Source organism: Hordeum vulgare, chromosome 5H, assembly GCF_904849725.1.
Source record: "Hordeum vulgare subsp. vulgare chromosome 5H, MorexV3_pseudomolecules_assembly, whole genome shotgun sequence".
Taxonomy (NCBI): domain Eukaryota; kingdom Viridiplantae; phylum Streptophyta; class Magnoliopsida; order Poales; family Poaceae; genus Hordeum; species Hordeum vulgare.
In genome coordinates, this window is record NC_058522.1 from 549,605,182 (window position 1) to 549,627,137 (window position 21,956).

A 21,956-nucleotide genomic window follows, 5' to 3' on the forward strand; every position below is an offset into this window, starting at 1 on the left:
ACAAAAACATAGTGTAAAATATACATAAAATGCGTTTTTTTCGGTCTTATGAACTATATTTTTGTTTTTTCTTATGTCAAACTTTACGTAGTGAATCAATATAAATGTAACTATTTGCATTTCAAAAGTAATTTATTAATGAAATGATCGTAAGATTATCTGGGATGAAGAATAACTTATTCTGCATATATATATATATATAAAATTCCTCACCCCCTCTCTCACGGCAAGGTTGTGAAAGGTAAGAAAAAGAAAGTACGTGAGGTAAGATTATGACCGGACAAAAAAAGGTAAGATTGTGGCCTGATAAAAAGAAAAGGTAAGATTACGGCCTAAAAAAAGAAATACTCTCTTAGTATAGCCGTAAAATTACCTTATACATGTGAAAAATTTATGTCCTAACCAGGGTGAAGAATAACTTATTCCTCATCCTGGGTGTCTAATAAAGTATAAATTTTTGGAGGAATAAGAATAACTTATTTTTACGATGGAATAAGAAAAAAAAAATATGTAACGTAAAATTACGATGCATTGATGTTAAAATAGAGGGGGTGAAGTAAATTGTTTAGGGCACCTAGGAGCCTGGGCACCTAGTATTTAATAACGTGCATGTCTATTTATTAGCATTTATGTATTTGTAAATAATTAAAACATGCACTAATTGATGGAAAGAGAATAAGAAAATAAAAGTAAAGAGTGTACATGTTAACATGCATTTTTTTTAGATCGAGGTATTACGCATAATGTGACTCGTCGACTAGTTACTTCCACTTTTGTTTGGTATGTTATATGTAGTATCTATCATGTCGGAGAATATGTATGCGTAATATATAGTATATAAAAATATTCATATAATATATATACTATTTTTAGGTAATATATACCATATTTTAGCATACTCATTTTTACGTACAAATATGTACGTATTTCATAATATTATTAAAAAAATATGAATTAACTATTTATTTTTCATGTAACATACTTTATAGTAGTATCTTATATATAGTAATGAAAGAAGGGGAATATATAACTTTTAAGGTAAGGACTAATAATTTTCTATAGAAGGCAAGCCCGAATCCGTCCGGACCGGGATTGGCATTGTGGTTCATTTGAAGGAACACATCCTTAATTTCCTGCTCGGAGAAGGCACATTGCACTAGCGCAACTGAGGAATGTGGTCAGGATAAAGTTGGTGGATGTCGAAACACAAGAGTGGCTTGGAAGAGCCGGTGAGTTATGTGTAGAAATCTTTGAGAACCATTTCTTTCTGTTCACGGGAAAGAAAGTTGACTTCATTATGTTCAAGAACAAATATTTTGTTTTTACGATAACGTTGGGAAGCACATACGTGGAAGTATTTAGTGTTCTTGTCTCCTCCGCCGTTCTGGATTTGCTCCCGGGAGCCAACAAAATATGTGTGTGTCCTCTTTGTTCTTGAATGTGTTAGGATTTTCCTATCTGTATATTTTTTTTTCTTTGCATCACTCTTCTCTTGATTCTTATTCCTACTTTATTGAAATTCCCTATTATAAACCTATATCTTTGTAAAACTTTAGGGGAATCAAATGAAATTGTTATAATCCACTACATCTCTTATTAACATCATCAACCATAATGCCTACGCCAACAACTCACTGCACATCATAAAAAGCAGTTTACATATAAACAAGTACGATTCCAACTGAAAAGCTGATATAATCATGATGCCTGAAATGATCTGGACATAAAATGACTTACACAAGGCCAATCTAACTAACCTGTCATACAAGCCCTAGCATCAGTTCATAGAAGAGGGACACAAATTAACCATTATTACAAACTCATCAACAGACTAATCTAAGCATGGTGGTCGGCTAGCAGATGGCATGAACTCTCACAGTCCCCCTCCAAGCGGTAAGATCGTTCGCTGCGCCCTGACCGTACATTGATTCTCTTGCCTGGTTCCGTCGCAGACAATTGCCGAACAGATCTAGTCCGTCGAGCTAATGCCCTTAGTTGCATCTGCTCTTCTTTCCTTGGATCTGCTTGCGATGGGTTCATGCGTTTTGCTCGCAGGGTCCGCAGTTCGGTCTCCACTTGTTTCATGGTGGGTCTTTCTGCGCCACGCAGCCTTAAGCACAGTTCTGCAAGAGAGGCGACACCGTTGATCTCTTCCTCTGTCGCCTCCTCGAGGACCTGAGAATTGACAATGCCTGTGATTCTCCCCTCCTTGAACTCCTGCAGAAAATAGCTTGACAAGCTGTTGACTGTGCCGGACTCGCTTGTAAAAACAGGCTTCATTCTGACAAGCAGCTCCACTAGTACCACACCAAAACTGTACACGTCGCTCTTCTCGTTTAACTGTCTAGTATGGAAATACTCTGGATCTAAGTACCCAAATGTACCCTGCACATTCGTGACAATGTGCGTTTGATCAGTCGGAACCAATCTAGATGCTCCAAAATCTGAAACTTTAGCTGTGTAGTTCACATCCAACAGTATATTCGACGACTTCACGTCACGATGAAAGATTGATATTGAAGCTGAAGAGTGGAGATAAGATAGAGCTCCTGCTGTTTCCAGAGCAATCCTCAAGTAATCACTCCAAGACAACGAAAAATCATCATTTGAATCAGCATGAAGAACTTGAGACAGTGAGCCACTGGATACATAGTCATACACTAGCAGTGGAACCTCCGTTTCGAGACAACATCCGAAGAGCTTTACAATATTTCTGTGCCTTATCTGAGAGAGGACTGCAACCTCATTGATAAATTGACTGATCTCACACTCCTCAATGACCTTAGACTTTTTTATCGCAACAACACGCTGATCAGATAACATGCCTTTGTAAACCATGCCATGACCCCCACGCCCGATGATACGTGCAGGATCGAAGTTATTTGTTGCCTTCTCTAGTTCTTCTAGCAAGAAAATCTTCGTTTTGTCATTTGCACTTCCATCAGATGATATCAATGTTTGTAGGAGACGACCTTGGTTCTTTCGGAAATAGTACTTCCTTAGTTGCCTTTGAACATTTCTTTTCCATTTACGCGTGAGAAGCACTACACTGAAGCTCAGAAGTAGAATGCCGAAACCACAGGACAGCCCAATAATTATACCTGCGGATATTAAGCTCTTTTAAATTCTATCTTGTCTATCATAATTCATAAATAAATGTAACAGCAATGTAGTCATACCTACAAGTAGAGTCTGTTGTTTTATCCTACTACACTGCATTTTTAATGGATCATACTCCGTCTTGCGAGGACAATCAATACAATTGAAGCTTCCTTCGGTATTACGGCAGATCTCCTTACATTTGTTTGGTTGAAGGCATTCATTAATATCTGAAATTAACAAAAGTCTTTATAAGATGCTTTGGAAAAATACATACTCCCTCTGATTCACAATAAGTAGTTTAGGACATCATCAAGGTCTTCATAGTAACATTTTGACTATATTTTAAAGAAAATATGTTGTTTCAAACAAAAATAATTATATACTAAAAATATATTTCATCACTAATCTCTTAATATCAATTTAGTATTTGTCCATGTTAGTAATTTCTATATTGATGGTCAAACCTAAAATATTTGAATGGACAAATTTCTAAAACTGCTTATATTATGTATCAGAGAGCGTAACACACAGTATGTTGTTCCATTAACATGAAATAATCATCAGCTAATTAAATGAAACCTACATGGATGATAAATAAACTAGAAGTAGGGAAAAATTCAGTGTCTAATTACAGAAGTAGTAACATACAGTTATTTTACATGCAACTTTCTTTTACAGAGTTGAAACATATCCAGTACTACTACATTTTCCCATTTTAGGGACTGTATCATCGGTAATCCTAGAGAAAATAAGAGAGTACCTCGACAACCACTTTGGATGTACGGATTTCCTTGGAAGCCATCTGAGCATTTGCAGCGGTAACCAGCATAGACCCTTTCATCACTTACTTCTACACAGTTGCTGTTGATACTCACACAAGCATATCCAGACCTATTCTTTTGGGCCTCTGTGCAACTTAAATTAGCAGCAACCCATTTGATAGAGAGAAATAACAAATTTGCAGAAAAAAGACTGTTTCGCCCTGAAGCAGACGTAGGGTACGCCAACTGTTGGTCAGCAATGGTGGCATTAATGGTCCCTTCGTCAACATTTATGTCGATTACCTCCAAATCTTCCAGCAGAGAAACAGCCGATGACGTTGTATTTGTACAGTTGACGTGAAACTCTTCCCTGGCAAAGCAACCCTCTTCAAAGCCGAATGGGAATTGCACATTAATGCTACCACACTGACGAGTGCAGTCAGCCCTGCTTGGGGTTGGATTGTATCCTAAATTGATCGGTAAAAGGTTAGCATGTATCATCAGTGCCCAAAAAATGACTAACAGCAGCTGTCCGTTTGGTCGCTTGATTAGGAAAAATATGTTACCTTTGTCGCCGTTGGAGCAGCCATGTGAAATGTACGGGTTGCCTGTATAGCCCTCATTGCAGAAGCACAAATAGCCATTTCCCGAGGGCATGAAAAATGGTGCATCGTAGCTGTAGCCACACCCGGCATGCTCGCTCACACAAGCAACACAGGCGGATTGATTCCCCATGTCCCATGAGAGCACAAAGCCATCAGTAGTTATGCTGATTTTATCCCACAATTGAGAGGACTGGTTAGAGCGTGCACTGGTGTTTTTTGGGTTCTGACCGTAGACAAGTTTGAACTGATAAGTGTGGGTCCTGGCATAGCTGTCCACATCTACACGACAACATCCAAATCCATTACAGTTATGCATAGCCATCATCTCTGTGATTTCTGGATCCGGGCACACAGTTGCACAGATTGGCTGGATGTCATTCTCTTCAACAGAGTACACCACCAGGTCACAGCCGGTGATATTTAGAGCAATTGAATAAAAATGGAAGGACCTCCCAAGAGGTTTCAAAGACAAGTTGTAGATACTGACACCATATGTAATGGGGATGGTTTGGGAGAAGGAGGCCAAGATCCTGTTTGAACTCCAATAAGGATCGCCAAAGTCGATCACCTCGGTGATGCCGTCGCGCAAGAAGAGTTTGGGGGGCTGAGTGGTGCCGTTACAAATGAGGTCGAAGTCAGGCTCAAGGGAGCACCTGGATCCGATGCCGAAGGGATAGCCAAAGCTCACACTGCCGCAGCTTGTTGGGCAGCCATCAATCGTGCCACCAGTTCGAGATGGTTGCGCCCTGTTCCCCTCAGAGCCCTGTTGGCTTGTCATAACTCCAGATGGCAGAGCTGTTAGCTTTCCCAGTGACCCGAGTACCAACACAGAGAACACCATCGGCAAGATGCCCATGATTCTACACTACACCTTGCACTAGAGAAATTCAGGTCAGGCAGCACTACCTTCTCTTCTGGGTACCGCTTTCATGACTGCCTTCCTACTGCATATATATCTATGATTACAAATACTTACAGTTGACCCAAGGAAGACTGGAAAAGGAATCAAATGGGCGTGGATGCGGTCTGTATTTGATGCCATGTGAAAGGAGATGGCCATGCATTACCATGACCTAGTAAATGGCCCTGTGGCTGTGGATGACCATGACCTGGGTGGGGCAGTGGTGTATTTGATGCGATGCTAAGGAGATGACCACAACTTTGACTATGGTGTATTTGATGTGATGCAGAAGGAGAAGAGCATGATCGTGACCTCGTAGACAAGAACTAAGCAAATGTGGATGACCATGACCTGGATGGGGCAGTGCTGTATTTGATGCGATGTTAAGGAGATGACCATGACTTTGACTATGGTGTATTTGATGCGATGCAGAAGGAGAAGAGCATGATTGTGACCTCAGTAGACAAGACCTAAGCAAATCGGTCAATACCTTCTGTTTGCAGACAATTCAAGCCCACCAAAGGGGCCAGTCTATGTCTGCTCCTAATATACCACTTTACACATTTCGCTTGTGGATTTTCTGGATTCCCAAAGGTGTGCACTACACAAGAAATGCATTACCAACAACCAAAGTTCATGCCAAACATAGAAATAAAAAAAGGAGCACGCAAAATTGCAGCATGAAAATGGCGAATCACACGAGAAGCTCACCGCAGTGGGGCATCAGGAGAATGTGGAGGTGGAACATTCTGCTCATCGATAGTGGATGCTGGCTAGCAATCTTCAGTCACCACATGGTGGAGACGAACCTAACTGATACTAGGGGAGTGTTCGGAAACACTCCGGCTCCTGACTCCGCGGTGGAGCGGAACGATCCGTAATGTAATTTTTTCGGAGCGGACGTTCTGCCGCTCCTCCGACGGAGCGGAGTTGCTGGAGCAGTCCATCCCCGAACAGGCACTAGGTGACAGTAACTGAATCCACCACCACCAACACTAGCTGGTGCTCGCATAAGCTGCAACCAAGAAAACAGAGTAAAAATTCTGAACACTGGAGATAAACTACAGAGAAAGAATCAAGTAACGCAATAACAGGAAAATGATCAGCTGTACATTCAAAAAATAACTCGCGCTTTTACCATGGCGCCTGGAAATCATGGTATTGTATACAAATAAAAGCACAGTAATGTATAAATCATCACAAGTGGCAGCGACAAAAATCAAAATGGCCAAACAAAACAGGCTGTATAATAAACTTTAAGTTAAGCCTATTACTAATAATTACTAAATGCAAGAACCCAGTGTATGTGGGAGCTGGGAGTGTGCTCACATTCATGATCTGAATAAAACAACATATCATAGCAATGGAGTGCTCAAAATAATTGCTAATATAATCCAGAATATGCCTTATCAGCATTTCATCAATACAATGCATATGCCAGCCATTCACTCCATGTCTCTACAATCATGATGCCTGGACACAAATTGACTTATGGGTACCAATCTCTGTAGTTTTAGTCTGAAACACAAACCAGTTAACAAAATGGAAACATAATCATCATCCATTATTGACTTGACGGACTCATCTAGCGTGGTAGACTAGCAGACGCCATGAACTCACACTCTAAGCTATAGCATTGTCGGCTGTCTCTTGACTGTAAGTTATCTCTCTCATCCAGTTCTGTTGTCAAAGATTGGCGAGCAGCTATAACTCCTCTTTGAGGTAGTGACTCCGGTAGCATTCGCTCTTCATTTCTCGGATCTGCTTGACATGACTTCACCCGTTTTGTTCGTAGAGTCTGCAGTTCTGTCTCCACTTGTTTCATTGTGGGTCTTTCTTCGCCATATAGCCTTAAGCACGCCTCTGCAAGACAGGCGACACTGTTCACCTCTTCGTCGGTTGCCTCCTCGAGGACCTGAGAGTTAACAATACTTGTGATTCTTCCATCCTTGAATTCCTGGATAAAATAGTTTGACAAGCTCTTGACCATGCCCGATTCACTTGTAAAAACAGGCTTCATTCTGAGAAGCAACTCCACTAGTACCACACCAAAACTGTACACGTCGCTCTTCTCGTTTAACTGTCCGGTATGGAAATACTCTGGATCTAAGTAGCCAAATGTACCCTGTACATTCGTGACAATGTGTGTTTGATCAATCGGAACCAATCTAGAGGTGCCAAAATCTGAAACTTTAGCTGTGTAGTTCACATCCAAGAGTATATTCGAGGATTTCACATCACGATGGAAGATTGATATTGCAGCTGAAGAGTGGAGATAAGATAGAGCTCCTGCTGTTTCCAGGGCAATCCTTAAGTAATCACTCCAAGACAAAGAAAAACCATCACTTGAATCAGCATGAAGAACTTCAGACAGTGAGCCACTGGACACATAGTCATACACGAGCAGTGGAACCTCAGTTTCGAGACAACATCCAAAGAGCTTTACAATATTTCTGTGATTTATCTGAGAGAGAACTGCAACCTCATTGATGAATTGACTGATCTCACACTCCTCAATGACCTTAGATTTTTTTATTGCAACGACACGCTGATCAGATAATATGCCTTTGTAAACCATGCCATGGCCCCCACAGCCGACGATACGCGTAGGATCAAAGTTGTTGGTTGCCTTCTCTAGCTCTTCTAAAGAGAAAATCTTTGTATTCTCATTTGCAGTTTCATCAGATGGTATCAACGTTTCTAGGAGAAGACCTTGGTTCTTCCGGAAGTAGTTCTTCCTTAGTTGCTTTTGAACATTTATTTTCCATCTACGAGTAAGAAACACTATACTGAAGCTCAGAAGAAGAATCATGGAACCACAGGACATCCCAATAATTATACCTGCAAGCATTAAGCTCTTTTAAATTTCTGCTCTGTTTTGTCTATCATAAATATAACAAGAATATAGTCTTACCTAAGAGTAGAGGCTGTTGTTTTATCTTGGTACACTGCATTTTTATTGGATCATACTCAGTCTTGAGAGGACATTCAGTACAACTGAAGCTTCCTTTGGTATTATGGCAGATCCCTTTACAGCTGTTTGGTTGAAGGCATTCGTTAATATCTGAAATTAACAAACTCTTGATAAGATACATTGACAGTGTTAGACCTTTCAGCCTGAGCATTGATAGTTGTGGATGACACTACGAGAGTTGGGACAATTTTCGTTGGTTTATTTCTCACACAATGCCATGCCAACCTGAGGGGTTGGGGATACATATTTATAGGCTGCTAGCCAGCCAAGCATATGCTAAGATGCTAGCCTAAGATGCTATCCTAACTGCCAGTCCTTGATGGTCAAGGATTCTATCCTAACAGCCACAAGGACCATGTGCTGCAGCCCCACAAAGGACTATGTGCTGCAGCCCCACAAAGACCATAGTACATAGACTTATCCATCATTCTCCCCCTAAGTCTTGTACGTCGTCTTGTGGGAGAGTCGAATCATCCCAATCCTGGAGCAGAGTTCGAGGAACTTGATCCTCCCAAGAGGCTTGGTGAGCAGGTTTGCGAGTTGGTCTGTGGTGTTGATGTAGCTCGCCTCGATGCTCCCTTCTTCCAAACAGCTGCGGATGAAGTGATACCTCAGTCGGATGTGCTTGCTCCGTTCGTGGAAAACGGGGTTCTTTGCCAGGGCCAGGGCGGACTTGCTGTCCACCAGGAGCTGCACCGTTCTGGTGTCTCGGACGAGGAGATCACCAAGCAGTCGAGCGAGCCAGAGTGCCAGAGTGCAGGCGGTGGAGGCCGCTATGTACTCGGCCTCACAGCTGGACAGGGCCACCACCTGCTGCTTGACCGATTGCCAGCTCACGAGACACTTGCCGAGGAAGTAGAGGATCCCGCTCGTGCTCTTGCTGGTGTCGATGTCGCCGGCGTGGTCGCTGTCGCTGTACAAGACGAAGTGTGCCGCCCCCGGACACCTAGGGTAGTGGAAGCCGTGGTCGAGTGTCCCTGCCACGTAGCGGACGATCCTCTTCACTGCCTGCTGGTGCTCCGACGTCGGTCGCTCCATGAACCGACTAACATAGCCCACGGAGAATGCCAAGTCCGGCCCTGTGTGGGCGAGGTAGCGAAGGCTCCCCACAAGGCGTCGGTACTGCGTAGCATCCACTTCCTCCGTCGTGCTGTCGCGGCTCAGTTTCAGCCTCTCCTCCATCGGAGTGAGAGCTGGGTGGCAGTCGGTGAGCCCAGCTAGCTCAACGATGCGCTTGGCATAGGCGGACTGTCGAAGCGCGATCCCGGAGTGATCCTGGTGCACCTCGATCCCTAGATAGAAGGAGAGGAGCCCCAGATCACTCATCTGGAAGGTGGCCTTCATGTCTTCCTTGAACGCCGCCACCTCTGCATCTTTGATGCCGGTGATCACCAAGTCGTCAACATAGACGCCCACCAGCAGGGCATTTCCTCCACTGCCCCGTCGGTAGACGGCCGCCTCATGCGGGCTTTGCTCGAAGCCCATCTTCTTTAGCGTGGAGTCCAGCTTGGCGTTCCACGCCCTAGGTGCCTGCCGTAGGCCGTAGAGAGCCTTACGCAGGCGGAGTACCTTGCCCTCCTGGCCGGGGATCGCAAATCCCGGTGGCTGATGCACATAGACTTCCTCCTTCAAGTCGCCGTTGAGGAATGCCGACTTGACATCCATGTGATGGAGACGCCAGCCCTCCTGGGCAGCTAGTGCAAGGAGAAGTCGCACGGACTCCATCCGTGCCACGGGAGCGAAAGCGTCGTCGAAGTCGACTCCTTCCTGCTGCAAGAAGCCTCGGGCCACCAAGCGAGCCTTGTGCTTGATGATGGCGACGGCTCCATCCCTCTTCAGCTTGAACACCCACTTAAGGGTGATTGCGCGGTGACCACGAGGGAGGTCAGCGAGCTCCCAGGTGCGGTTCTGCTCGACCGCATCCATCTCCAACTGCATCGCGGCGCGCCATGCCGCGTCTCTCTCGGCCTCTGCAAATGACCGAGGTTCGCCGTCCTCACACGCGAGTTGTAGCTGCGCCTCCAGGTCGCGTGGCACCAGTCCCGGCACCGGCTGGTCGCCGAGTAGATTATCCATCGTACGATACCGCAGCGGTTCGCCGCTATGATACGCGTCATTGCGCTCCTCGTCGTGAGTGAGCGGGGAAGCGAACTTCATCGGGTTGTGCTCTGCGTGAGCTGGTGCTGATGAAGACGAGCCCGGAGTGGTGACTGTCGGGGCTGGAGTATGCGGCGTCGCCGGTTGTGGTGCCGTCGGCGTAGCAGGCACCGGAGTCGATTTAGTTTTGGAGCTGGGGTAGACGTGCTCGGCGAAGAGGAGCTACTTGCTCCCCAAGCTTCCTTGAAGTGGACGTACTCGACAATGAAGTCGTCATACGCCGGCGTCTAGCTGTCGTCCACTGCCTTGTCCCACTTCCACCCTCGCCCTTCGTTGAACACGACGTCTCGCGCCGTGCGCACACGCTGTGTCTCTGGGTCGAGGATGCGGTAGGCCTTTGAGCCCTCCGCATAGCCGATGAAGACTCCCGGAGTACTCCTGTCGTCGAGCTTGCCGATGTGGCCGAGCTCTTTGGCGAATGCAAGGCAGCCAAAGACCCGCAAGTGGGAGACCGTCGGCTTCCGCCCATGCCAGGCCTCGTACGGCGTCCTGCCGTCGAGTGCCTTAGTAGGCGAGCGGTTGAGGATGTAGACGGCCGTTAGCACCGCCTCTCCCCAGAAAACAGCCGGCATCTCTCTCTGCTTGAGGAGAGCCCGAGCCATCCCCACAACCGTCTGGTTGCGCCGCTCGACGACGCCGTTTTGCTGCGGGCTGTACGGCGCGGAGTAGTGGCGCTGGATGCCCTCATCAGTGCAGTACGATGCGAATTCAGCCGCTGTGAATTCGCCGCTGTTGTCAGTGCGTAACACGCGCAGTTTGCGGCCGCTCTCCGCCTCCACAGCAACTTGCGCGCGCCTGATGGCGTCCGCCGCCTCTCCCTTACCGCCGAGGACCATCACCCACATGTAGCGAGAGAGGTCGTCGACGAGCAGCAGGAAGTGGCGTCGACCTCCTGGTGTGGCTGGCATCACTGGGCCGCACAGATCTCCGTGCACGAGCTCCAGCCTCTCCTTGGCCCAAAAACTCGCCTGCTGGGGAAAGGGGAGTCATCTCTGCTTCGTCAGCACACAGATGTCGCAGAACTGCTGCACATGGTCGAGGCATGGCAGGCCTCGCACCATCTCCTTGGCACTTAGATGCTTCAGGGCCTCAAAATGAAGGTGCCCAAAGCGCTCATGCCATTGCCACGCCTCGTCGTCCCGACGGACAGCGAGACAAACCGGTTGTGCCACCTGCACATCAAGGACGTAGAGTCAATTTTCACCTCCGGGTACCTTGGCGAGAAGGCGACGCTGGCGATCCCAGATGCGTAGGACCCCATGCTCAATCAGCACGCGTGAGCTGTTCTCATCCAGCTGTCCCAAGCTGATGATGGAGTTCCCTAGCGCGGGGATGTAGTAGACACCGGTGAGCAGCCGGTGCTCTCCCGTCTTGGTGGTGAGGATGACGGAGCCGAAGCCCTTAATTTCCACAACTGAGGCATCCCCAAACTTGACGGAGCCTCGCGCGTCGGAGTCGAGCTCGGCGAAGAATTCCCTTCGACCGGTCATGTGGTGGGTGGCGCCGGTATCGAGGCACCACCCCGCAGTCTTGTCCTTCCCAGAGCCATCGCCGAGAAGAGCATGTGCTTTTGGCTCGTCGAGGTGGAAGAGAGCCTTTGCGACTAGTGTCGCTGAAGGTAGCTCGATGCTTGCATGCGCCATGAACAGAGCCGTCTCCTCCTCCTCCGCCTGTCCGACGTGAGCCTGGCCTTGTCATGGTTGTCGATACTCATTGGCCCAATGGCCAAGCCGGCCACAGTTGTGGCAGCTGTTGTCCTGTGCCGTCTTGGGCTTGCCAGCAACGCCGTCCTTGGCGCCTCCGCGGGCGTCACCTTCGGCACGTCCTTGTGCCTTGCCGCCCCTTCGCGCCTTGCACTGCTTGCCGCGCTTGCGGCCGCCCGTCGTGGAAGAAGGCTCCCCCTTCTTCTTGTCACCAAGGCTGGCATCCCACTGCTCCCGACTTAGGAGCAGCTTCCCGCCGGTGGTGATGGGCCCCGAGGGAGGCTGTGGCTCGTCGGTGTCTACGACCTTGAGGCGACCTATCGCCTCCTCGATCGTCATCGTGGAGAGGTCCAGCAAAGACTCGATCGAGCGAGCCATCTGCTTGTACTTCTCGGGAATGCACCGAAAAAGCTTCTCGACAGCTCTCTCCTCGATGTAGGTGGCATCGCCGAACTTCACCATCTTCTGCAGCAGAGTGTTGAGACGGAGAGCAAAGTCATCAACGTCCTCACCTGGCTTGAAAGCCAGGCTCTCCCACTCCTTACGAAGTGCCCGCAGTGTGGACTTGCGAGCACGGTCGCTGCCAATGCGTGCCGCGGCGATGGCGTCCCAAGCCTCCTTGGCAGTCCGCTTGTTGGAAAGCGAGAACTGCATCTCGGGCGGGACTACGGCGATGAGGGCGTCCAGCGCCCGTCGATCTTCTTGGTGGTCGACGTTGCTGTCCTGGACTGCCTCCCACAGCCGCCGCACCTGGAGCCTGATCTTCATGATCGCGGCCCACTCGGCGTAGTTGGTTTTAGTGAGGGTAGGCCACCCAACACCGAGACCAACATCCCTGACCACAGTCCGGACCTCATAGAGGCCGCGGTCCTGGTCGTTGCAGCCGCCGTCGCCATGCGCACCTCCACCTGGAGCGCGGGCGTGCTCGGCTGGCCACTGCGCCGTCCGCTCTTGCGCCACTTTGGCGCGGTCTGCGTCGGCGCCGTCGTCCGCAGGCGCGGAGCCGTTGGAGCTGCCGGAGCCGATGCGGAGTGCCTTGGCATCCGCCGTAGCCTCACGTACTGCCTCCGCTGCTGCTGCTGCTTCTACCTCCGCCCTGGCTGCTTCTACCTCCGCTCTGGCTGCTGCCAGCTCCGCTGCAGCTAGCCTCGACACCCTTGCTGCCGCAGCAGCTGCTGCTACAGCTGCTCGCTCACGCTCCTCTGCCACGGCGCGCTCGGGCTCCTGCCGGCGCCGTATGCTCGAGGTAGCCGTGTGCTGAGAGCGACCTGCAGACATGGCTCGCTGCAGGGGGGGCTGTTGCGTGAAGAGGAGGCTGTTGCTGACGAGCTGCTGCTCGACAATCCGGAGGGAGGGAGGTAACTAGGGGCAGTCGGAGCAGCTGCTGCTACCGGCTTAGGCTACTCAGCTCCCGGTGAGAGAGGTGAGAAGGAAATGCTCAGGGTAAAAGATAACGAGGCTCTGATACCACTTGTTAGACCTTTCAGCCTGAGCATTGATAGTTGTGGATGACACTAGGAGAGTTGGGACAATTTTCGTTGGTTTATTTCTCACACAATGCCATGCCAACCTGAGGGGTTGGGGATACATATTTATAGGCTCTAGCCAGCCAAGCAAATGCTAAGATGCTAGTCTAAGATGCTGCTAAGATGCTAGTCTAAGATGCTATCCTAACTGCCAGTCCTTGATGGTCAAGGATTCTATCCTAACAGCCACAAGGACCATGTGCTGCAGCCCCACAAAGGACTATGTGTTGCAGCCCCACAAAGACCATAGTACATAGACTTATCGATCAGACAGAATATATACTTCCCCTGATTCAACATAAGTAATTCAGGACATGGACATGGTCTTTATAGCCAAGGTTTGACTGTACATTTTAGAAAATAATATTGTTTGAAACAGAAATAACTATATATTTGGTGACTAATCTAGTAATATCAATTGATATTTTCCATGTTTGTAATTTTTTCTATATTGATAGTCAAACCTAATCTAAAAATGTTTAAATGTCGCAAATTATAAAGCTGCTTATATTATGAATTAAAGGGAGTAACATGGAACATAGTACACTATTCAATTAGCATGGAACAGTACATGAGCCAATTAGATGGGATCAACGTGGACAGATAAGAAATAGCTGAAAAATCACTGGCTAACAGTAACATGCAGTTATTTTAGTAACACATGGCAACATATATGCAACTTTCTTTTAGAGGTTACAGAAATACTCTAGCTAATTTCGCAAAAAAGAAAGAAAGAAATACTCTAGCTAGCAGTACATTTTTCTCTAGCGGTAGGGGTTGCAATGCATTGCATCATTTGCAACCCTAGAGAAAGGGAGGGAATACCTCGACAACCACTTTGGATGTATGGATTTCCTCGGAAGCCATCTGAGCATTTGCAGCGGTAACCAGCATAGATCCTTTCAGAGCTTACCTCCACACATTTGCTGTTGGCACTTACACAAGCATATCCAGATCTATTCTGTTGAGCCTCTGCGCAACTTAGATGGGCAGCAACCCACTTGACAGAGAGAAATAACCCATTTGCCGATAAAAGACCGTTAGGTGGTGATACGGGGTCCCATCGTTGTTGGTCGGGAATGGTGACATCAAAGGTCGCTTCTTCAACATTCATGTTGATGACCTTTTTCTCCTCCAACATGACCATGGCATCGGATGGCGTCATATTTGTGCAGTTGAGTCGAAACTCTTCAGTGGCAAAGCAACCCTCTTCAAAGCCGAATGGGAATTGTACACTAATGTTACCACACCAACGGATACAGTCAGCCCTGCTCGGAATTGGATTATACCCTAAATTGATCAGTATAAGGTTAGTATGTACAAATCCCTAAATGCCTAACAGCAGCAGTATCTTTGGTGGCTTGATTAGCTAAAAAAGGTTACCTTTGTCATTACTGGAGCAGCCATGTGGAATGTAGGGGTTGCCTGTATAACCGTCATTGCACACGCAGTTGTAGTTGTAGCCATTTCTTGATATCATGCCTAGTGTATTGTAGTTGTAGCCGAGGCACTCGGCATGTTCGCTGACACAGGCAACACAGGCGGTGGGTTCATCGCCTATATCCCATGAGAAAATTAAACCACCAGTGGAAGTTATGCTGATTTCATCCCACAATTGAGAGGTCTGGTTAGAGTGTGCTCTGGTGTATTTTGTGTTTTGGTCGCGAACAAATTTGAAGTGGTAAGTGTCGGCATAGCTGTTCACATCTACACGACAACATCCAAAACCATCACAGTTGTGCATATCCACTTGTGTGATTTCTGGATCTGGGCACACAGTTGCACAGATTGACCGGGTGGTATTCTCTTCGACAGAGTACACCTCCAGGTCGCAGCTAGTGATGTTCAGAACAAAGGGATAAAGATGGAAGGACCTCCCAGGTGGTTTGAAAGATAAGTTGTAGACACTAACACCAGGTTTCAAGGGAATGATATGTGAGAAGGAGGTCCAGATCTTTAAACCAAAAGGCAAAGAGCCGCCGAATTCAAACACTTCGATGACGCCGTCGCGCAAGAAGAGCCTGGGGGGATGAGTGGTGTGGTCGCAAGTGAGGTTGAAGTCAGGCCCCTGGGAGCACCTGGATCCGATGCCAAAGGGATAACTGAAATTAACACTGCCACAGCTCGTCGGACAGCCATCGAGCGTGAAACCGGCACGAGATGGTTGCGCCCAGTCCCCCTTGGTGATCTGCTGGCTTGTCACAACTCCAGATGCCAGGGCTACTAGCTTTCCTAGTGCCCCGAGTACCAGCAGAGATAACATCATCGGCAAAATGCCCATGGTGGATTGACAGTTCTACACTATACCTTGCACTAGAGAAATTCAGGTCAGGCAGCAATACCAATGCCTTCTCTTCTTGATACCACTTTCATGACTGCCTTCGTACCACAAATATATATATGGTTACATAAACTTGCAGTTGACTCAAGGAAGACTGGAGGAGGATTCGTGTGGGTGTGGTCTGTATTTGATGCCATGTGACCTAGTAAATGGTCCTGTGGATGTGGACCTGGATGGGGCACTGGTGTAGTTGATGCCATGTTAAGGAGATAACCCAGGATGACCTTGACCATGTAATTTTTTGACAAGACCATGATCGTGACCTCGTGCAAGTAGGGCAATACCTTCTGTCTGCAAATAATTCAAGCCCATCAACTACCATAATATTTTTGTGGGTGCCATCCTGGTCATCACCCACCATACCCGGATGGCGCAACCCTTCAGTGTCCTCCCACCTAGTGGAAGATAAGCTAACCGAGCTAAAGTAACAGTAACTGAACTCAATCCCCATTTTCAGCTGCTGTTCACCTAAGCTGCAACCGAGGGCATCACAAAGTAAGAAATTCTGACCGCTGGAGATAAATTACAGACACGGGATCGAGCAAAACGGTAACAGGGCATGAGCACCTTTGCATGGATTGTTTGGGTTTTCGGTGGACAAGTGGATCCATCGGAAGAACTGAAGAGAACCTAAAAGATTGCTTCCACACCGCTCAATCTCAGGATGCATACATATGCATACAGATGACGATGGAAAGGGCGAGCGGCGGCGACGGGGGCGGGCTCTCCATTTCGGAGATGAGACGTATCCGGGTGCGGCGAGCTTCTGCGCACGGTGTGGTGTAGTAGGTACCAAGGTACGAAATGAAGGGAGCTTACAGTTTACAGGAAGAAGGAGACACCAAATGCCACGCCACCAGCTAGAAGAATGGCGGTGCTCTCGCCCGCCCGCCGCTGTATCTAACGCCGGGGGGACAGGGTCAAAGGAGAAGGATGTGGTATGACGGCGGTGGAGATGGCGCGGGCGGTGGGGGAGAAGAAGGGCGATAAGGGAAGACGGGTCCTCCACATTGGGTTGGGCCCTCCTGTCTTTGAGCTGAGTGTAGGTAGTGACCAAGCCTTGCCTCCTCCCGTGGTGTGTGGACTGTGGAGTGTGCTTTTCTATTATTATTTTCTAACTTTTTTGTTTTGTTTTGTTTTATTTCATTTCAATTCTTTATTAAAACAATTGTTGGATAAACAAACTAAAAGATTCATGAGGTGTGTTTTTATTAGAAGGTATCTGTTATGTGGACAGTATTTCTAGTTTTGGGTGGGGGGAAATAGAAACATGTCAAGTTGTTTCATGAGATTTTATACATTTCAGAGTCATTACTTCTTGTAGTGACCCCTAGTTGGATTCATGAGGTTTCAACCAATATATTTTTTGGTTATACATTCATGATAATTACCATGTGAAAGCAATGAGAAAATTTCTACTTAAGTATGAGCATTTATGATTGGAGCATGTAGAAAACTCTTGTAAATTATTCCTGGATGTAAAAAATGTTCATGTATCTCGAAAATTATCCATGACTTCTTGTAGTGACCCCTAGTTGGATTCATGAGGTTTCAACCAATATATTTTTTGGTTATACATTCATGATAATTACCATGTGAAAGCAATGAGAAAATTTCTACTTAAGTATGAGCATTTATGATTGGAGCATGTAGAAAACTCTTGTAAATTATTCCTGGATGTAAAAGATGTTCATGTATCTCGAAAATTATCCATGACTTCTTGTAGTGACCCCTAGTTGGATTCATGAGGTTTCAACCAATATATTTTTTGGTTATACATTCATGATAATTACCATGTGAAAGCAATGAGAAAATTTCTACTTAAGTATGAGCATTTATGATTGGAGCATGTAGAAAACTCTTGTAAATTATTCCTGGATGTAAAAGATGTTCATGTATCTCGAAAATTATCCATGACTTCTTGTAGTGACCCCTAGTTGGATTCATGAGGTTTCAACCAATATATTTTTTGGTTATACATTCATGATAATTACCATGTGAAAGCAATGAGAAAATTTCTACTTAAGTATGAGCATTTATGATTGGAGCATGTAGAAAACTCTTGTAAATTATTCCTGGATGTAAAAGATGTTCATGTATCTCGAAAATTATCCATGACTTCTTGTAGTGACCCCTAGTTAGATTCATGAGGTTTCAACCAATATATTTTTTGGTTATACATTCATGATAATTACCATGTGAAAGCAATGAGAAAATTTCTACTTAAGTATGAGCATTTATGATTGGAGCATGTAGAAAACTCTTGTAAATTATTCCTGGATGTAAAAGATGTTCATGTATCTCGAAAATTATCCATGACTTCTTGTAGTGACCCCTAGTTAGATTCATGAGGTTTCAACCAATATATTTTTTGGTTATACATTCATGATAATTACCATGTGAAAGCAATGAGAAAATTTCTACTTAAGTATGAGCATTTATGATTGGAGCATGCAGAAAACTCTTGTAAATTATTCCTGGATGTAAAAAATGTTCATGTATCTCGAAAATTATCCATGACTTCAAAAAATAATAAGTATGAAAAATAAATATTAATAAATTAAAAACATGTTTACATATATAAAAAAGTAAAACAAAAAAACTAAAAGCAAGAAAAAAAATGTAACAAAAAAAATGAATTATAAATAAATCAGGCAATAAAATAAATAAGACAAAAATAGACAAGGAAAAAACCCCTACCATGATGGGCCGAGCCTGTCTGGTACTCCCTCCGTTTCTAAATATAAGTCTTTTAAGAGATTTCACTAAAAGACTACATACAAAGCAAAATGAATGAATATATACTCTAAAGTATGTCTATATACATCCGTATGAAGTCTTCTAGTGAAACCTCTAAAAAGACGAAAGTGCCTTTCTGCTCCCGAGCTCATTTGAGCTTGGATGAACAGTAAAATCGAATTTTTTTTTCGAAAAATGTTCAAAATATTCTGAAATTTTTTTGAGACCAACTTTTACAAAAGTTCTAAGTGCATGCAAAAATTTGGCATGAACTAACATTTCTACAAGGCGTGGAAAAATAAACAAAAATAGACACTATGAAAATGCGCATTTTCAAAGCATCCATTTTGTTTATTCTAGTTTTTATTCTTGTATTTAAATAATATTGTTGGATCAAATCCATATTATGATTACTTCGTTTGTCTATGTGAAATTTTAATGAAGGTGTGAATGCAAATGAATGAAGCTGCACAAAATGATTGACATTTTCACCATAGTAGGATCGTGATATACGGGCCTCGTGAGACATCACCATGCTAAGAGAGGAAGCACTAATGTGACTAGTGACAAGGGCGCGTGCTAAGACGATGCATGGAAGACAATGTGAAACTATTCCTAAACGACTTCCCTTTTGGACACGCACTTGAGTTGTTTAGTACCTAAGGCATGTGTTCTAATATGTGTGCTTAGGAATGATGGCATGTGAAGCCGATTGTGAAGAGGAACAACAGGAAGAACCACGAGAGGGCAAATACTACAAGGTGAAGACCTAGGAAGCACAATTACTTGATAACCTAGAATCAATGCCCGGACCTCCAGACTTTGCCTCCAAGTGTGAGTTGCACGCCTCTCGACGCCCTCGAGTCCGCCCCAAAATTCTAATTTTTTTCTCCAGTTTTGCTTCTGCACAACCAGGAGGCAAGCCTAGAGTACAAGACCTCCAAACATGCCTAGAGTTTAGTGTTGGACCCATGTAATCTGACCTACACCCGTATCCCTGAAAAAAGTCCGTTTTAAACCTTGAATTGGTAGAGGTCCGACGGAATGAACCCCTAAGTCAAAATTCCGGTTGATTGTACCTTGAACTATGCAATCCCGATCTAAATCAAACCCTATCAAATTTTAACCGGGATTCATCTGATGAGCCAGCCCACTTTAGTTTTTTTCGTTTAAAAATAAAAATTTCAGAGGACACACACCATGATTCTGCACGATTGGGCCGACCCATCAATATGTACCGCGAGACGAAAAATAATAGCAAAATCTGAAGACTGCTAAAAGTCTATACCTAATAATAAAGAGGCTATTTGCTTTCATCGAAAAACCCACCGTGACATTTTTATAAAAAAGCCCCTATATTTTTTGTTATTCAACCCGCGCTCCATCATTTATCTGCAACGCAAAAGAAAAAATGATTCACTGTAAAAATTATACGCATCGCCTCCTCCCGTCGACCCTGGGCCATCCTGGCCTGTGCCAAGGCCGCCGCCACACCACTCGCCGCCGCAGCCGACCTCAACCGCCACCGCTGCCGATCTCAACCCACCCGCCTCCGCGGCCGTACCTCTCCCCGCTCACAGCCCCCGTTGCGGCGCTCCAGCACATCGCCTCGACCCTGGTCCACCCTGGCCTGTGCCCAGGCTGCTGCCACACCACTCGCCGCCGCGGCCGACCTCAACCACCACTGTTGTCGATCTCAACCCACCCGCCTCCGCGGCCGCATCTGTGCCCGCTTGCTGCCCCCGTTTCGGCGCTCGAGCATAGCTTCTGGATCAAATGAACGCGACAGCTACAGTGACTGAGAATGATGCGTCTGCTCGATGCAGAACGGCGGCGGCGCGCGGATAAGGCGCAACGGAGCGAAGTACTTGCAGGTGGAGGCGGGCCTCCATGGCTCACACGGGGAACTCCGAGGTTATGGCGCGGCAACGGCGACTCCTTATGGCCAGATAGAGGCGCCTAACCTTGCTCCCCTCATCGTATCCCCTCCTCCGGCAGGAACTCATTATCTGATGAGATCCCCTCCCCATGCCTCCAACCGTGTGCCAAGCACCGGCAAGAAATTTTGTTTTGTGGGGATTTGTTTGCTGATGAATGAATGTATTGTTGTAGAGACAGAGAATGGAACACCACCTTCAGTTTGTCATCTGATCCTACATTCTCTACCCCATGAGTGAAATAAGATAACAGTCCATTGATCAATTCACGTAGCCTCTTTGTTTTGCTTTGCTTGTCCCGCTCAACTTCTCATCATGGTGGAATTAACAATGGACGGGTTGATTTCTCATCAACAAAATAGGATAGTACTGACTACATTAGTTAGTTAGCTTATTATTTTAATAAATCAAAATAATTATAAAAAGATTAAAAGCGTGTGGTATTTTTTTTCTTCCGTTGCAATGCACGGGCCTTTTTGCTATATAGATTCAAACACGAAACCTCCAGCATTGAACCGAGAGCTCATAGCCATTACACAAGACAAGTTTTCGTGTCTTCATCGCAGCGCGCGACTTAAAGTATCAACGTCACTGGCGGAGGCCCCCTGCTGGCAAGCCGCCATATCCTGTTTTGGTGCAGAAATAATTTTACCAGCCCCGAAGTGGGAGGCGCACGCCGCGCCAGTTAGAATGCTCGTCTACATTATTTGTTGTTGGTTTGTGTGAAGGCATGAAATGAAAGCGGGAGCGTTTGAGTTTGCGTCAGGAAGTTGTATGTTTCTTGGTCAGTTCTAGATGTGATAATATTTTCTGTACCCTTCTCGCACAATTTGCATGTGTTCTGGCAGGTACAGGGTGCACCTGTGAGAAGTAAATGATGAGACTGACAATGCATAGTGGAAGAAACTGACAGCATAGTGATATCATTATTATTGACAAAAGCGCAATGGTTCCGCTATTTACAGAAAGTGCAAGCTTAGAGACACATAGTACATATGTGCATACACTGAGTTCTTTTGGCTGAATCTTTTCATTCTTCTGCGAAGCAAAATTTACTGGTGGTGGTGTTGCAAGCTGATCACTTTGTGTTGCATCAGTTAGCACCAAAGCAGAAGAGGGGTACTGCCCAGCTAAATCTGAATGTGTAACATTGCTTAATGGTAGGGGAACCAGCACAGCAAGCGAGCATTTCGGATTAATTGTCAGCATC

At 46.0% G+C, this 21,956-nt stretch overlaps 2 protein-coding genes across 3 annotated transcripts; both read right to left on the reverse strand.

The window, feature by feature from the left end:
* Window positions 1-1,675: 1,675 nt before the first annotated feature.
* Window positions 1,676-6,302, reverse strand: LOC123452757 (wall-associated receptor kinase 5-like). The gene is made up of 4 exons (XM_045129464.1): window positions 4,430-6,302; window positions 3,863-4,330; window positions 3,180-3,329; window positions 1,676-3,101 (listed from the first exon to the last, which is right to left on the reverse strand). Exons 1-4 carry the CDS (start codon window positions 5,322-5,324, stop codon window positions 1,837-1,839), a joined length of 2,778 nt encoding a protein of 925 aa, XP_044985399.1. The 5' UTR covers window positions 5,325-6,302; the 3' UTR covers window positions 1,676-1,836.
* Window positions 6,303-6,724: 422 nt separating this feature from the next.
* LOC123452758 (putative wall-associated receptor kinase-like 16) lies at window positions 6,725-17,089 on the reverse strand. 2 transcript variants are annotated; one of them, XM_045129467.1, is made up of 5 exons: window positions 16,890-17,089; window positions 15,113-15,286; window positions 14,555-15,019; window positions 8,284-8,433; window positions 6,725-8,210 (listed from the first exon to the last, which is right to left on the reverse strand). In XM_045129467.1, the coding sequence occupies exons 2-5, from the start codon at window positions 15,207-15,209 to the stop codon at window positions 6,955-6,957; spliced, it is 1,968 nt and encodes a 655-aa protein (XP_044985402.1). In that variant the 5' UTR covers window positions 15,210-15,286; window positions 16,890-17,089; the 3' UTR covers window positions 6,725-6,954. The 2 variants fall into 2 exon arrangements, with proteins under 2 accessions (XP_044985402.1, XP_044985400.1); XM_045129465.1 differs by having other exon boundaries at window positions 15,113-16,543; window positions 16,638-17,089.
* Window positions 17,090-21,956: the final 4,867 nt, after the last annotated feature.

Coding starts and splice junctions, on each gene's coding strand:
- LOC123452758 (XM_045129465.1), bottom strand. CDS start 16,010: ATGGGCATTTTGCCGATGATGTTATCTCTGCTGGTACTCGGGGCACTA. Junction 15,020..15,112: donor CTGCTCCAGTAATGACAAAG/GTAACCTTTTTT, acceptor TGATCAATTTAG/GGTATAATCCAATTCCGAGC. Junction 8,211..8,283: donor ACAACAGCCTCTACTCTTAG/GTAAGACTATAT, acceptor TAATGCTTGCAG/GTATAATTATTGGGATGTCC.
- LOC123452757 (XM_045129464.1), bottom strand. CDS start 5,324: ATGGGCATCTTGCCGATGGTGTTCTCTGTGTTGGTACTCGGGTCACTG. Junction 3,330..3,862: donor CATCCAAAGTGGTTGTCGAG/GTACTCTCTTAT, acceptor TGTTAATTTCAG/ATATTAATGAATGCCTTCAA. Junction 3,102..3,179: donor ACAACAGACTCTACTTGTAG/GTATGACTACAT, acceptor TAATATCCGCAG/GTATAATTATTGGGCTGTCC.